General features: G+C 45.4%; 2 protein-coding genes across 8 annotated transcripts in view; one reads left to right on the top strand and one right to left on the bottom strand.

Annotated features, from left to right (window-relative positions):
- Positions 1–1,753: 1,753 nt before the first annotated feature.
- Positions 1,754–5,309, bottom strand: rnf170 (ring finger protein 170). 5 transcript variants are annotated; one of them, XM_023808290.1, is made up of 7 exons: positions 5,203–5,309; positions 4,457–4,602; positions 4,070–4,142; positions 3,259–3,367; positions 2,940–3,013; positions 2,642–2,773; positions 1,754–2,556 (listed from the first exon to the last, which is right to left on the bottom strand). In XM_023808290.1, the coding sequence occupies exons 2-7, from the start codon at positions 4,576–4,578 to the stop codon at positions 2,287–2,289; spliced, it is 780 nt and encodes a 259-aa protein (XP_023664058.1). In that variant the 5' UTR covers positions 4,579–4,602; positions 5,203–5,309; the 3' UTR covers positions 1,754–2,286. The 5 variants fall into 5 exon arrangements, with proteins under 5 accessions (XP_023664058.1, XP_023664060.1, XP_023664059.1 ...); XM_023808292.2 differs by having other exon boundaries at positions 5,208–5,303; XM_023808291.2 differs by having other exon boundaries at positions 4,702–5,295.
- Positions 5,310–5,462: 153 nt separating this feature from the next.
- hook3 (hook microtubule-tethering protein 3) overlaps positions 5,463–14,050 on the top strand; it is a 28,958-nt gene continuing 20,370 nt past the window's right edge. For 2 of the 3 annotated variants that reach the window (XM_023808288.2, XM_023808289.2), the window contains exons 1-8: positions 5,463–5,928; positions 9,424–9,509; positions 10,255–10,327; positions 10,792–10,842; positions 11,289–11,421; positions 11,791–11,858; positions 11,952–12,014; positions 12,153–12,236. In XM_023808288.2, the coding sequence (XP_023664056.2) occupies positions 5,872–5,928; positions 9,424–9,509; positions 10,255–10,327; positions 10,792–10,842; positions 11,289–11,421; positions 11,791–11,858; positions 11,952–12,014; positions 12,153–12,236 (615 nt within the window). In that variant the 5' untranslated portion in view covers positions 5,463–5,871. Of the gene's footprint in view, positions 5,929–9,423; positions 9,510–10,254; positions 10,328–10,791; positions 10,843–11,288; positions 11,422–11,790; positions 11,859–11,951; positions 12,015–12,152; positions 12,237–12,994; positions 13,058–14,050 lie in introns of all 3 variants that reach the window. The other variant, XM_023808287.2, reaches the window with a different exon arrangement.

The raw sequence follows: 14,050 nt of genomic DNA, 5'->3' as shown, positions 1-14,050 counted from the left end.
CACTTTTAAAAGCTTTAATTCAATTAATCGCTTCATTAGTGCTGAAAACATCGCTAGATGGTGTGAAATCGCCTTGTGTACTGAACGATCAATAATATTTTGTGAGCGTGCACGGAAATTTCATTAAAAAACTAATACTATGATGAAGAAATATTGGACAATCTTTCAGTAACGCACCAGTTCATCTTATTTCACGAATTTGGGGTAACAGACCGTCAAAGGCAGACGAAGAGACTCACTTTTCAAGGGAGTTCAAATTTGGGTATTAAAAGTCGGTTGGGCTACGCTTCACTTGATGGGCCACATGTAATTTAGTAACTGAGTTACTACTCAAGTACCAATCATGAACAAATACACTAACTATATGAAATACACAGGGTACGTTGTCAACTGAGATTTTCAATTCGAAACAAGTCTGCACTCATTTACATGCATGTATGAGTTTTATGACATTGTAGTCTGTAGGGTTTGCAAATTGCCCAAACGCTTTTGACGAAGCAATTTTTGTTTATAATTTAATAATACCAGATTTGCTGTAAGATTTCTTGCGTGAGCGTGAGAGATGCGTTAAAGTTGGCAACCCTGCATACACAAACCGTCGTGATTGATTGACGACGAACGAACATCGGATCATTACAGTTAATCAATACATTAAGGAAGACTGTCCTATTACATTATTTACAGGATTGCCAACTCTCATGCATCTGCCGTGGAAAATCTATATTATTCCATTATAAAATTAACGACATCAAAAGCGCTGGGAAAGTCTGCAAACCCTACAGACTATTTACAAGTTCATAAAACATGCATGGAAATGAATATGCATGTGTGTGCAGACTTGTCTCGAATTGAAAATCCCACGACAGCTAGCTGACCACAGTTAGAAACCCTGTATGCCCTCTCAAGTAAAGTGTTACCGTCAGTTAATTTAGACACCACCCTGAATGGAGCCGCACCTTCTGTACAAACAGGCAGTTAATTTAGTTGCCCCACTTCCAATTTCCCCTGGGCTCGCTCGTATTGGACGCTCACTCAGAAATTCACTGCCTTTGAGGAGCAGCGTCACCGCATGCATGATTCCCATTCGCTACAGAGAAGCAGCGTCACCGCATGCAGCCATCCCATTCGCTACATCATTTCTGCGGCGTGACACGTGACGCTCCGTAGATCCCAGCCGAAGGTAGGACACATAGACATATATAATTCTAAGTCTATGGTAGGACCTTCCTCGCTCACTTTCTCATTATGGCTCGGCTACGGCTCTCATCAGATAGGCCATCAAGCATCTGTCTTTAGGTTAGCTAAGTGGGGTTTTTAAATGCATGATATCAAGAAGGGCCAAGAATATTTGCCGTCGGTTTAACAAAACATGTTTTACATTTTTCATTTAAACGATTCCCTCTATGAAAAATGATAAACATTTTTGAAGAGCCTTTCATTGAATATGTTGCTTAATTTATTTTATAAAGCTTCTGTTGGCAAACACAGCCTTAAATTTTTATTAGCTTCTCATTTAAACCTTCCATCTCTAACTATTGGGGGTCCAAACTGAAACATCTGTGAAAATATACTTCTTTAAATGTTTCACATCAAAACTAGATTGAGTCGAGAGCCTCATTAAGACCACTGCAATCAGGCTTTAAATGACTGGACCACAAAAAAACAACATTAACACGACCAATTATAGGAGAAGATGAGATGCCACTTGGACTTGTGTTTCATGAAATGAGGCATATGTGAATGAAAATGCATGTTACAATTCGGAATAGGCTTTATTTCAAAACAACAAAATAAAAATTGAGATGTTTGCACTGCCCTGGGAGTCATCACTGCCAAAACAGTCATGGCACCGTCGGCAGAAACACTGTCAGCTGCCAGGAAGCCTGAGCACGACATCTCCCCATCGCACAAATTCACGAAGCTTCAACTGTACTTCAAAACATCTGCCTCAGACGGCAGGCGGGGAGTCCCACTGTCTAGAGGGGATGGAGCAGCCTGAACTCCACGCTCTTTTCCTGTGCTAACGTGGAGCGGCATTCTAGAAATAACTTAATTACAATCTAACATAAAAGTGAAGCCAAGCAGGTTCAAAGCCATCGGCATCCGGGAGAAAGCAGTAAACAAAAAACACATGGAGGGTGAGAGGGGGGGGTTCATGCCACCAGGATCTGGCAAAAACAGTTACAGAGGTTCAAACTGCTCACACAGATACAACGCAGGTTCCTCCGACAAAAATTCCAGCTGTGAAGTAATCACTGATTTGGGCTCAGTCTCGAGGGCTCCATGTCAGCCTGCCAGCCGCTGGGTGACCACCTCACGGTACATGATGGAGATGTAGATGAAAAGCAGCAGGATGACAAAGAGATCATCCATGAAGCCCAGCAGCCCAAAGAGGGTCTCGGGGACGAAGTCCAGCGGGGACACCAGGTAGGTCAGCGCCCCCATCAGGCACAGCAGGATGCGGATACGGAACATCCAGAAGAGCCCACCCACGGAGAACATCTCCCTGAAGGCATGCCGGAGCAGGGTGGGCACATCACGCAGGCGGTCCATCAGCTGGGAGGCAAAGGGGAAGAATCATCTCTATACTGTCATCTTAAGGCTCAGCAGCCATTTCAGTGAAGAAAAAGGACACACTCACAGATCTAGGCTGGCCTGAAAATCTACGGTTGTAGTCATTGATGTCTTCCAAGATCCGGCCCGGATCCGGCTGACCGTCCGGAACCTCAGCGGGCTGGCTATCATGTCGGAAGAGGTGGAACAGCAGGGTGACCTGTCTCCGAATGGGAAATCGCCCTCAGTGAGGAAGTCAATTCCCACACGGTAAAGAATTTCTGCGTCAGGATCAGTTTCTTTAAAATCACCAAAGTGACACTTGTGAACTCTGAGGTGTGCGGTGTCATGGTGACTCGAAACCTCACAGAAAACATAATCCTCACCGTTTGTCTGCAGATGGGACAATTAATGGCACCCAGCCAGGATCCATACTGCCAATATGCAATAATGCAGGAACCTCAAAGAAGAGATGAAAATGAACAAGACTGTGCCTCTCAGAAAACTGGCAGACAGAAGAGACAGAAAAAACAGGAAATAATACATATATATATCTACTAGACAATACTTGTGGCCCAGCATGGATTTTAGAAGCCTTTCAGGAGGCAAATAAGAGAGCCCCCAGAGAGTAGGTCTTTAAAATCCAGCTCAAGTTATTGAAGTCAGGGGAATAAGGAAAAAGCAGTGTGTGTTGTAAGTACCTACCACAGAAAAGATGGCCGCAGTTTGTTTCCACAGGCAGCAAGGCCTGCTGCAGGCAGATGGGACATGACATGTCTGTGTAGAAGGGCTGCCGAGGCTCTGTGGGCACGTCCTGGGACACAGGGGGGGACACGGGGGGGACACAGGTGACAGTGCTTTTTAGACATTTGCTCTGAGGTGTGGGGTGGCATGGTGGTGCAGTGGTTAGCACTGTTGCCTCACACCTCTGGCACCCCGGGTTTGAGTCTCCGCCTGGGTCACATGTGTGTGGAGTTTGCATGTTCTCCCCAAGTCGTCGTAGCGTTTCCTCCAGGCACTCCAGTTTCCCCCCACAGTCCAAAGACATGCTGAGGCTAATTGGAGTTACTAAATTGCCCATAGGTGTGAATGGTGTGTGAGTGTGCCCTGTGATGGGCTGGTCCCCCATCCTGGGTTGTTCCCTGCTTCGTGCCTGTAGGGAGGGGGTGAGCAGAGGCCCTCGGGAAGGGAAGGGAAGGGAAGGGGAGGGGGTGCCACCTCACCCTCTCTACCATCTTCTGATGTACGACCATGAAAACATTCTAGCTTTATTTCGCAGGCCTTGCTGAAGCATTTATTTTAAAGCACAGCCTTTCAACCTTCCCCTCCCTTTTACGTATTTTGTTTATCCACCCTTTTGTTTATGCCCTCCCCACTCTCCTGCCTCCAGGGTCTGTTCTTAAGAATACCAAGCTCTCAACCATATTTCTTTTACTTACTACATGACTGAAATTCTAATTTAACTACAGGCAAATTCATTTCCTGCAAACTTTACAAATTTTACATGAGCGTGTACCTGGTCTGACTGAAGATGCTGACGGATGGCTTGCACATGCTCCTGGTTCTCTGGGTGGATATTCTGCTCAGTTCTGAAAAATTAAACAAATCAGCTGACACAGCCCGTTCGACTTCCTGCTTCAACCAATAACCTGAACTCTGGCCTTACTCTGATTGGCAGACTGACAGTACTTCAAAACAAGTCGTCTATTGTTTATTAATGTCAGAGGTTTACAGTGACAATCATCATTCATGCACCCGAATTAATAAAGACATATGGCTTATTACAGACATACCGCAAAACACAAGTAACTGTCAAAAGGCTCGGAGTATCACAGTATCAGTGTGAAATGGGACAATGCAACAGCAGACCCTGAATGGAGCTGCTGTCTTTTCGATTAATTACCTGCACACAAGTGTCACGAGTCCACCCAGAAAAGCAACGCATAAAACGACTACAGCGAGGACAGAGTCACTAACGCCTTCTATAAGGGAGTCCTCGGCGTTTACGGGATTCACGTCCTCCATCACATGCGATCATAACCTGCAAAACTGGACATTTAATGTGAAGGAAACACATGAAGTTAGGAAGTATCGGCAGCGTTGCTCTTGCATGCACGCTCTTGTTAGGGTCCGGACTGAGGGAGGTACCTATAAAAGCTGTGGTACCAGCCGCCGCAATAACTGGCACATTAATACTAGATCCTGCTGGTCCTGACATGCTATCCACTCACTTTTTAATACGGAAGCATGCTATTAGTGCTTTCAATCTGACTGGAAAACCGACTGTCATCTAAACAGAAAGCGGTGAACAAATTGCTTTTACATTAATTTAACCACGCCTAAATGCCCAATCCATCATATATAGAGCTAAATGTTTGTACATTTATGAAGATTACACATGCTCGTATCTAAATTAAAAGTGCACATTGCACTCGCCACATTTGTTCACTCGCGTATACATACTGATACTGTAAAGCGATCTAGGAAGGATCGGCTTGTGGCCGAATGCTTAAAAACCGGGGGCTTTCCGGGCCTAACGCCACATCAAACTGGCGTCGTATGCTAACTTCGCACTCAATCAACTCTTGTTTTCGTGTTCATAGTAAATCGTGTCAGAGAAACACCGTGGTCTCCAGATTTAAGTCTGACCGTGCCTGGCTGCGGTAGAGTCATGCCGTCCCTTCCGCAGGTAGCCGAACCCAGACACTCTCCTTCGGGGGCCTCGCCTCAACTCGCTCCTGTCTCACGTTACTGCCTGTCTGGTCCAAAAATAACTACGAATCGATAGCTTCAGGCCAGCACATTTTATTAAAAAACACTGATGAATATTCACCGACCACATGCAGCTCGGGGAGAAGGCCGCTGAATTTTGTGTTCCCTGCTCGCAGCAGGCTGGGGTGGCCGCGGCTGTGCTGGGTGGCAGCCGAAGGACCCCTGTATCCTGGGGAAGGATAGCGACGCAGAAACCGGTGGGGTGGCATTCTTCTCTCCGCTTCAAAATATTGATCAATATAATTAGAGACAGTCAGTTTCTTAAAGACTAGGACGTTTAACTGTCTGGGTGAGATATTTCAGGAGATGAACTGAACTTCGGAGGTGTATCTATAGACCCCCGAGCGCCAAGCCCGCCGCCTCGCCTTTTTGTCTGCCTGTTTTTACTTTACCTGACAGATAAAGTGGGCTGACGCCGAGCTAGTATCGAGTTAGCGGTGAGCCAACGACGAGCTAGCATCGAGCTACCGGTGAGCTAACGTCGAGCTAGCATCCGGCTAGCATCTGGCTAACAGGCTACACATCCTGTCGGTTAAGCCGTCCACCATGAGCGCCCTGGAGTCCGTGGATCGGGTGGAGCTCTGCGAGAGCCTTTTAACATGGGTAAATACCGCCGTGTCTTTACTTATCCTTCATGCTTAAGAGAGTGTCATTCGGCCCGGCTTGTGATTTGTAACTGGGGGGGGGATCCGGCTGCACTAATCACCGGGGGAACCGCGTCTCCCACTTCATCAACAGATGGACGTAACCGGAGAACCGGGCAGCTAATCGCTGCTACTCGGCTAGCGGATGATCAGTCGGGTTGTGGGCAGGGCTGCTTTGGGGCTTCGCCCGTCCCCCTTGTTTCCCGTGTCGATCTCTTTTTCCATAACTATCCTGCTGGAGACCGGCGCTCTGTATGGGGGTTAGCTGGCTAAAGCTAACCGGCCGGCGAATGAAGGAGACGGTCTCGGATGGTCCCTTTGTGTTGAATACTGAACGATAACGGTATTTATCTAATTATAGCGTGAGTGGAAGAAAATAATAGCTTTGGTGTCAGACTGACAAGGGGTCATTCACTACCGTCGTTATGGGGCCCAGGACATGTCACCGTCATCTACTATCCTTCTCTGTCTGTCACTTTCAGTCTTCTGTCTGACTGTCACCTCCTGTCCCTCTGTATGCCTGTCTGTCACTTTCTGTCCCCTGTCTGTCTGTTCCCATCTGTCACTTTCGATCCTCCATCTGACTGTCACCTTCTGTCCCTCTGTATGCCTGTGTGCCTGTGTCTGTCATTTTCTGTCCCCTGTCTTTCTATTCTCCATCTGACTGTCACCTACTGTCAATCTGCATGCCTGTGTCTGTCACTTTCTGTCCCCTGTCTTTCTATTCTCCATCTGACTGACACCTTCTGTCCCTCTTTATGCCTGTGTGCCTGTGTCTGTCCCTTTCTGTCCCTTATCTGTCCCTCTGTCACCTTTTGTCCCTCTGTATGCCTTTCTGTCACTTTCTGTCCCCTATCTGTCCCTCTGTCTGTCACCTTTTGTCCCTCTGTATGCCTTTCTGTCACTTTATAGCATCTGACTGAAGCATTCTGTCTGCCTGCCTGCCACCTTCTGCCCCCCATTCTGTCTGTGTCTGTCACCTTCTGTTCCCTTATCCATCCCTTAATTACCTTCTGTAGTGTGTCAGGGGCACAGTGCCAGTCTTCTGCCCCTCTTTGGCGCTCTGTGTTTGTCTGTGTGTTGCCAGTGGCGTGTTCTCCTCTGTTTGCTTTTCCAGCTGTATAAGGATAGCTCTCTGTGTGAAAATGTCTCCTGTGTCTTCCATTTCATATCCACTGTAAGTTCTACGTCTCCTGCATAGGAGGTGGCTCTGTGTACAAAAGCCTGTCAATGCTTGTTATTATTATCTATCGCTATTATTTTTTTCAATCCAAGATTTCAAACAATTCTTTTTATTTCTAACATATGGGTAAGCTAAATGTACTTGAAACCAGTGAACCTAACTAGTAAATCTATTTATAAGCCAAGCAAATCGATCCACTCAGGAGGAATGCAGACCAGTCTGCCAGTACAGAATGCATTTGGCATTTTTTAGGAAATACAGCTCTAGCTCTAACTGCAAGCCTACTGATATTTTCTGATCTGAAATGTTAGGACGCACACTGTAAGCCATTTGTCACACACCCGCAGTCAGTGACATGACAACCTATTGGCCATGCTGATGTCAGGACACTTGCACAATCAACATCAAAGACTCCTCAGTCTTTATAAGACCTAAGGAGGTGTCTAGCTTCTCATTGGTGCTGCTGCTGCGGGTCATAAGCATTATACAGTCTTGACAGCCCACTTGGCACTACTTCATATATAATTTTACATTAGTCTTTCACAAGGGATAAAAACAGAACTAACTGCCAAATTTTATGCAGTGCAGCTATTAGCCCCAAACAGCCATATTGTTTATGTAGTTTAACATAATTGCTCAAATTACTTTCACTGAAGGTTGTTCCATTTTTAAAGGTATATTTGTCTTACATAATGCTTTTTGAAAGACTGATGCATTTTTCATTTGGTGTAACTGTAGCAAACCGGAATAGATGCATTAATATGTAATAAGAAAATGATTAATTGACAATTTTTACTGTTAGCCAGCTAAGTGTGAACAGTAATAATGTTGTGATGTCACTTCCTGTACAGTTTTATAAGTGTGTTCTGCCGACTTGCGCCATTTTTCAAAATATTTTGAAAATGGAATGAGAACTTTGTGCAGTGTTTTCGCTGGGTCCAATGGCAGCAGATGTGACACACGGTGCGGACACGTGTCCGGAAACGGAAGGGGGGCCGGCCAGCTTGGCGGCGCTTCCCGCTGATGTGAGCTGGGCTGGGTCCCAGCTTCAGGGTGTGCTGTCCTACTCCAGCTGTCCGCTTTATATCAGGGCTGTCATTTAGCTGGCTGCCGTGGGAAGCATGGCCGCCTGAGCGATTTGAGGAAGCCGCTGACTGCCCCGTGCTGTGGTTTTTTTGGGTTTTTTTTTTGCCATGACTGTATTGATTCTTTCCCTTGTGGGCTGCATGTAAGCAATTCTCTGCCAGGAACTCGAGCAGGATCATTTGAGCTATACTGCCTGTTGAAGAGGTAGCGGCACGTCGCACGCGTGTGACATCTCTGGTTACAGCAGGACCTGCGGCTGAGCTGGCACACGTGACGTGTCAGAAAGGGATGCAGAGAAGCTCCTGGCAGTGGCTGGCCAAGCCGCTTCCCTGTTATCTCTGATACTAATAGTTCCGTAACAGATCTTCTCAGATCTTCAACTGACTTCGGTTTCCGCCTTAACCTCATGGTTACGGTAACTTAACTTAATTTAACTTAAATTTAACTTAATATGCTGTCTTTTTATGTCAGATATGAAAGTTGATAGTGACCTGAAGCAAAGTCACTGCAGATATGATGTGATTTAAGTATTGAAAATACTTTCTTAAAAATTAAAGTATAAATATTGTGTCGCATGGTGAGAGAAGACTTCCGTTTCATTCCAGGATACGTAGCCTTACTGTTTAACTTGAGTACTTGGTAAAAGGTTTTATCTGCTCATTTCGTGTACAAGGAGAACACTACTATCTAGAAATCAGCGGTGTGCATGGTATGTGAAACACGTCTTCCCTGGAGCCTGTCATTCCTAAGCGCTGATGTGTTTGGTGTGCTTCTGCAGACACATGGCTGGTGACATCTACAGCGCCACTGATGGGCAGCCTAGTGTCAGATCCCTTCCAGCCAGGCTGATTGCAGGGTGCTTGGTTACCGACTTTGTGTGACGCAGGCTTCCTGTTCACCTGGGCCGTGTTGTAGAGATGCGGTATTTATTCCAAAGACCACGATAAAACTGGTGTTTATTGATTGGGGAACTTGGCTAGATACATGGGTCCCCTCTGTGTTTAGCGGTGTGAACAACACTGGAACCGTAACTGGCTTTTCAGCATTCCAGGTTCTGGGGTAAGATCTTGTAAGCTTGCTGCATCTTTCCTTTTCTAGGAAGGCTGGGTCACTGGGCTAATACAAGCCTTTAGATGGACCTTAAACTTGTTACAGTTTGTTACAGTTTCTGTTTTGTCCCCAAAGATACAGACATTTGGAGTGGAAGCGCCCTGCAAGACTGTGGAAGACCTTACAAACGGGGTGGTGATGGCTCAGGTGCTGCAGAAGATGTAAGTATGCAGCCCCTTGTCCCTTTAGTGCCTGATAATACTCCGTGCACGTCTGTATCTGCTGCTGATGGTTGGGTGATTCACCAATCCAATGAGTAATCGGAATTGTGTGAGGTGTGAAACATGCACACGCATTACCTTTCAGCCAATGAATGAAGCTGATGCATCAGAACCAGGCCCCATGTCACCATGCAGTGGGACTGATCTGGCCCAGGGTGCTAAAATGGCTTCATATCAGTTTCCCCAGTGGTTCTCAGTCTGTCTCCATGCAACTTTAACAATCATTGGGTTAGATCAGTGTCATATAAGGCATACAAGGCTGACAGATGTTTTTACTTACAAGTGAAGATCTACCTGTATGTCTTGCTTGCAAAAAATCCTTATCTGTTAAACACATTCTGTTTTACTGCCATTCGTTTAAACTCCTTAGGCAAAGATTCTATTTTACTGATTCTTTAAAAGTGTTTTTTTAAGTCGAGCCAGAGGCTTTTCAGTCTTTTTATCAAAAGATAATCTTAAGAATCTTATTTAGGATAAATAGTCTTAACTGTTTGTCATATTTATTTATGATTTGTTTTACTTTTTGGGTCATTCAGTTTGTTTTAATATTCCCATACTTTTGCAATGAATAAAACCCTAATTGGTTGTTTGCCATTAAAAGTCAACATAACTAGCTAATCTAACTCCATGCTCTGGCATCATGTGTGACGAAACTGTCGGTTTCATTGTGAACTTTCCATTTTAGAGACAGTGTGTATTTTAACGACGCCTGGCTCAGTCGCATCAAAACGGATGTGGGCGATAACTGGAGGCTAAAGGTAAACTAATTAGCATGAATGTGCCACTGAGCCTGTTTTTTTTAGAATGATGTCTTGATATTCTAATAAGTAACAGGAAACGCATGAGAAATCCTGAATGAACAAACATTTCCATAGCATCTTGCATGGAACATCCTGAAAAGATTAACTAGACAAATGGTCGTGTGAACGCCACACAGCAAACGCGGGCAGAGCAGGACTGAATGACCAGCTTGTGAGCTGCTCTACAAGCCTTCCCTGCTACTGTAACCCACTCAGACGCATTTTTGAAGCTGCTCAGATGGAAAAAGAGCGCGGCCTTTAGGAGTTTGAATATGAAGAAGCTTTAATGGCTTCTTACAAAGTTTCTAATTAACCTTTTAAGAACCCAAGTGGGACTGGCTTGTGGTTTTGAGGTTGACATCACTGCACTTCCACAGAAACTGTCATAAATATGCTTATAATGCATTGCTTCTGTCTTTTAGATCAGCAATTTAAAGAAAATTTTAAAGGGGATTTTGGATTATAATCATGAGGTAAGCAGACAGTTGCGTATTAGGAGTTTTGACATTTGTGCTGTTGCTCTTACGTACGTGGAATTATCTGGGCAGAATACTGAGTAAACTTATGGTGCAAGTATGAAACCTAAGAGGCACAGGATGTGAACCAAAACCCCAGCTGGGAATTAGGCTCATGTTATGTGAGGCTGTCATGCAGTGTACGTTTGGGAGAGCTCTGATGAACCTGCTGGATCAGACCTGTCCAGCTGTTTGTGAACTGCGAACAGTCTAATTGAGCAGATCACACGATCTTTGTTGAATTATTACCAGAACTGCTTGCACTGAGAATTAAATAGCAAGTGGCATGTAGCCTACACTTGCTTACAGTGATCGTAAGCTGCTGTGAAAATCATTACTTACAATTAAGATGTTTTTCATATTAAAAAGCCATAGAATCTAAATGCTTTTCACTGTGTGTGTAGGTCCTGGGCCAGCAGATCAATGACTTCACTCTACCAGATGTTAACCTGGTTGGGGAACATTCTGATGCAGCCGAGCTGGGCCGAATGCTGCAGCTCATTCTTGGATGTGCGGTGAACTGTGAACAGAAACAAGGTTCGTTTATGACGTTGCCCTCAGTGGTTCAGAGAAATCTGCTATGGAGAGTGTTCAGGACCGCAGGGTTTTAATGCTGTGTATGTTTGAACCGTGTGTGTTGACCTTTTGAACCTGTGCTGGACACCAGTGTGAATCACAGTAGCTCTGCCATTGCCCCATGCCATTAAAGACAATCGTGTCTTTCCAGAGCTTTCTAGATTCCCTAGCTATGAATCGGTTTACCTGATAGCATTGAATTTGGCCTGCTGATTGAGGCTGAAGGTTGTGTAACGATTAAGGACAAAAGAGTTGTGATGGAAAGGTTTCTGCATGCGGCTCTCTAGTCCTTCCAGGAGTCATGTTGTAACCCATCGTGTTCATTTACAGAATACATTCAGACTATAATGATGATGGAGGAGTCCGTGCAACACGTGGTCATGACAGCTATTCAGGAGGTATGGAGTCCGTGTCCCCAGCGCTCATGCTGAATGCGTGCGTCCCGTCATGTGGATCCCGCAAAGGGTAAATCTTCTGCCTTCTTTCTGCAGCTGATGAGCAAAGAGACGCCAGTAGCGATGGGGAATGACTCGTACGTCGACCTTGACCGGCAAGTAAGTAATTAATGTTCTTCTCCTAAACAATTATGTAGCTTCTTTTTGCAGCTGTAACGTAGGGAGCGGTTTGGGTTCATGGCTGTCAGAGAGTCTTTGTTGTTGCATAAGGTGGTCTCTACAACTATTTTCCTTCAGCTGAAGAAGACGGTGGAGGAGCTCAGCGACGCCCTAGCAGCCAAGGAAGAGATCGCCCAGCGGTGCCACGAGCTGGACATGCAGGTACACCCCCCCGGCCTTCCCAGCATCAGCCCCTCTGCTCGTTGCGGGATGTAGCGCCTTCTGGCCCTTGTGCCTCTCGTTACTGGGTTTTGAATGGGCCAGAGTTTCCACACCAGTTAGTTACTTTACGTAGGGTTCCAAGCCACACAGCCCACCAGATGCTTCTGTACAGCACTGATTCTGTCAATACGAACCTTTTGACACATTAGTCATACAGTTTTCCCACTTTTTCTAACTTTTAGTGTCCTTTTTTTATGTGGAGTGGTAGTATTTATGGGTTTATTAATCACCGAGCTGTCCGCTTTTCGGATGCCCTGCATCAGTGCCGGGTTCCCAGCTGCCCTCTTAGTTGGGTTTTAGCTGATGAAGATTAGCCCTGTTGTGCTGGTCCTGGCACTTCCAGGAGTCCCCGTTCAGCGGAGGCCTATGTGTGGAGGCTAATTTGGTTATGTATCGTCTCCCCTTAAATCAGTCCGATGCTTATTTCTCTCTTTTTTTTTTATTCATTTCTTTGCACTGAATTCAGCTGCATTGTAAAGTCCTTGGCAGAAAAACAGTTTGCCTTAAAGGTTTCCAAGCTCACAGATAATTCTCTCATCTCGCCTGCAGGGCCTTCTGCTGGCTATTGACCTGAGGTGCCCCTCTTTTCAATGCGTTCTTTTAGCTGTACTGTGAACCTGTCACTGTTTTCTCCCGCTGTTGTTTGTGTATATGTGGCTTCCTGGTTGACTGCTGTGTCCTCTGCTCTGCCTTTCAAGGCATACCTTGTCCAAGAAGAGCGAGATAGACTGAGGTTAGAGTATAATGAACTAGAGGAGAGGGTAAATCCTGCTTTTTCTTCTCTCTGAGTGTTGGCATTTGAAAGCCCTGGATTTTTCACCTGCTTTTACCAGCATCCCAAAGAAATCCAGGCTCTAACTTTGTGTGCACATCAAATGTCCTGTCCGGCTCAGCTGTGTGTCTCGGCTCGCCTCTAATGCCCACGTGCAGCCTTCTAACACCAATGTCCGTCATGCAGCCACACGGGGTGAGGGAGCCTGGGGGGCTTAGTGTGAAATCCCCCCTCCAACAGATGGCCTTTAACATGCTAATCAATTAATCAATATGGTGTAATCAGGAACAATTGGATGTTTTAACGTTACCTCTTTTATTACCGCACATCTCTAGTTGACCCCCATTCATCTATACAGGGCAATGCCCCCCCCCCCCATAAGGTTTCAGATGACCCTGCCTACCAGATGCCTTACTCACGAGTGTGTTGCTTGGCAGGCACAGGTCACATAATGACCTAAATATATGTAATTCTCCATGGTCATTTCTAGGATTTGATAGTCTTGACATTTCAGTTTATTTTGGCACCTAATAATTTCCATATTAATGCCGATGATTCACTTTGCAATTTGTCTCCCTGCTCTAAAATGTCACCCATATAGCTCAGAACTGTTAAATGGTCATGCATGCTGGTGGGGGGGGGGTGGGGGTCTGAAGATTGTCAGTTCAGATTCCATAATGAGGCCTGCTGCTACAAACCTGAGTAGGACACTTCTCATGATCTGCAATGCTAAAGCCATCACCTGATTATAAAACCGACCCAAAACAACATTGGCTATTTACTAAATTTTATACAAGTAATTTTAAAATGAATGGGTAGAGCTGTATGGCTAATTGCTGAAAATTTTCAAAGCTATTATTTCCTCTTTGGGTTTTCGGTTTATGATCTTTGGATATCAATATGCAGCACAGTGAAAATGCAGGTTTTAAGAATGTTCCGAGCATCCCAGCCAGTAGCTATCAAATTTCTGGGCTGGATCTGA

The sequence above is a fragment of the Paramormyrops kingsleyae genome, chromosome 7 (genome assembly GCF_048594095.1).
Source record: "Paramormyrops kingsleyae isolate MSU_618 chromosome 7, PKINGS_0.4, whole genome shotgun sequence".
Taxonomy (NCBI): Eukaryota; Metazoa; Chordata; class Actinopteri; order Osteoglossiformes; family Mormyridae; genus Paramormyrops; species Paramormyrops kingsleyae.
The sequence above is the reverse complement of the archived record's forward strand: the minus strand, read 5'-3'. Positions and strand labels throughout refer to the sequence as shown.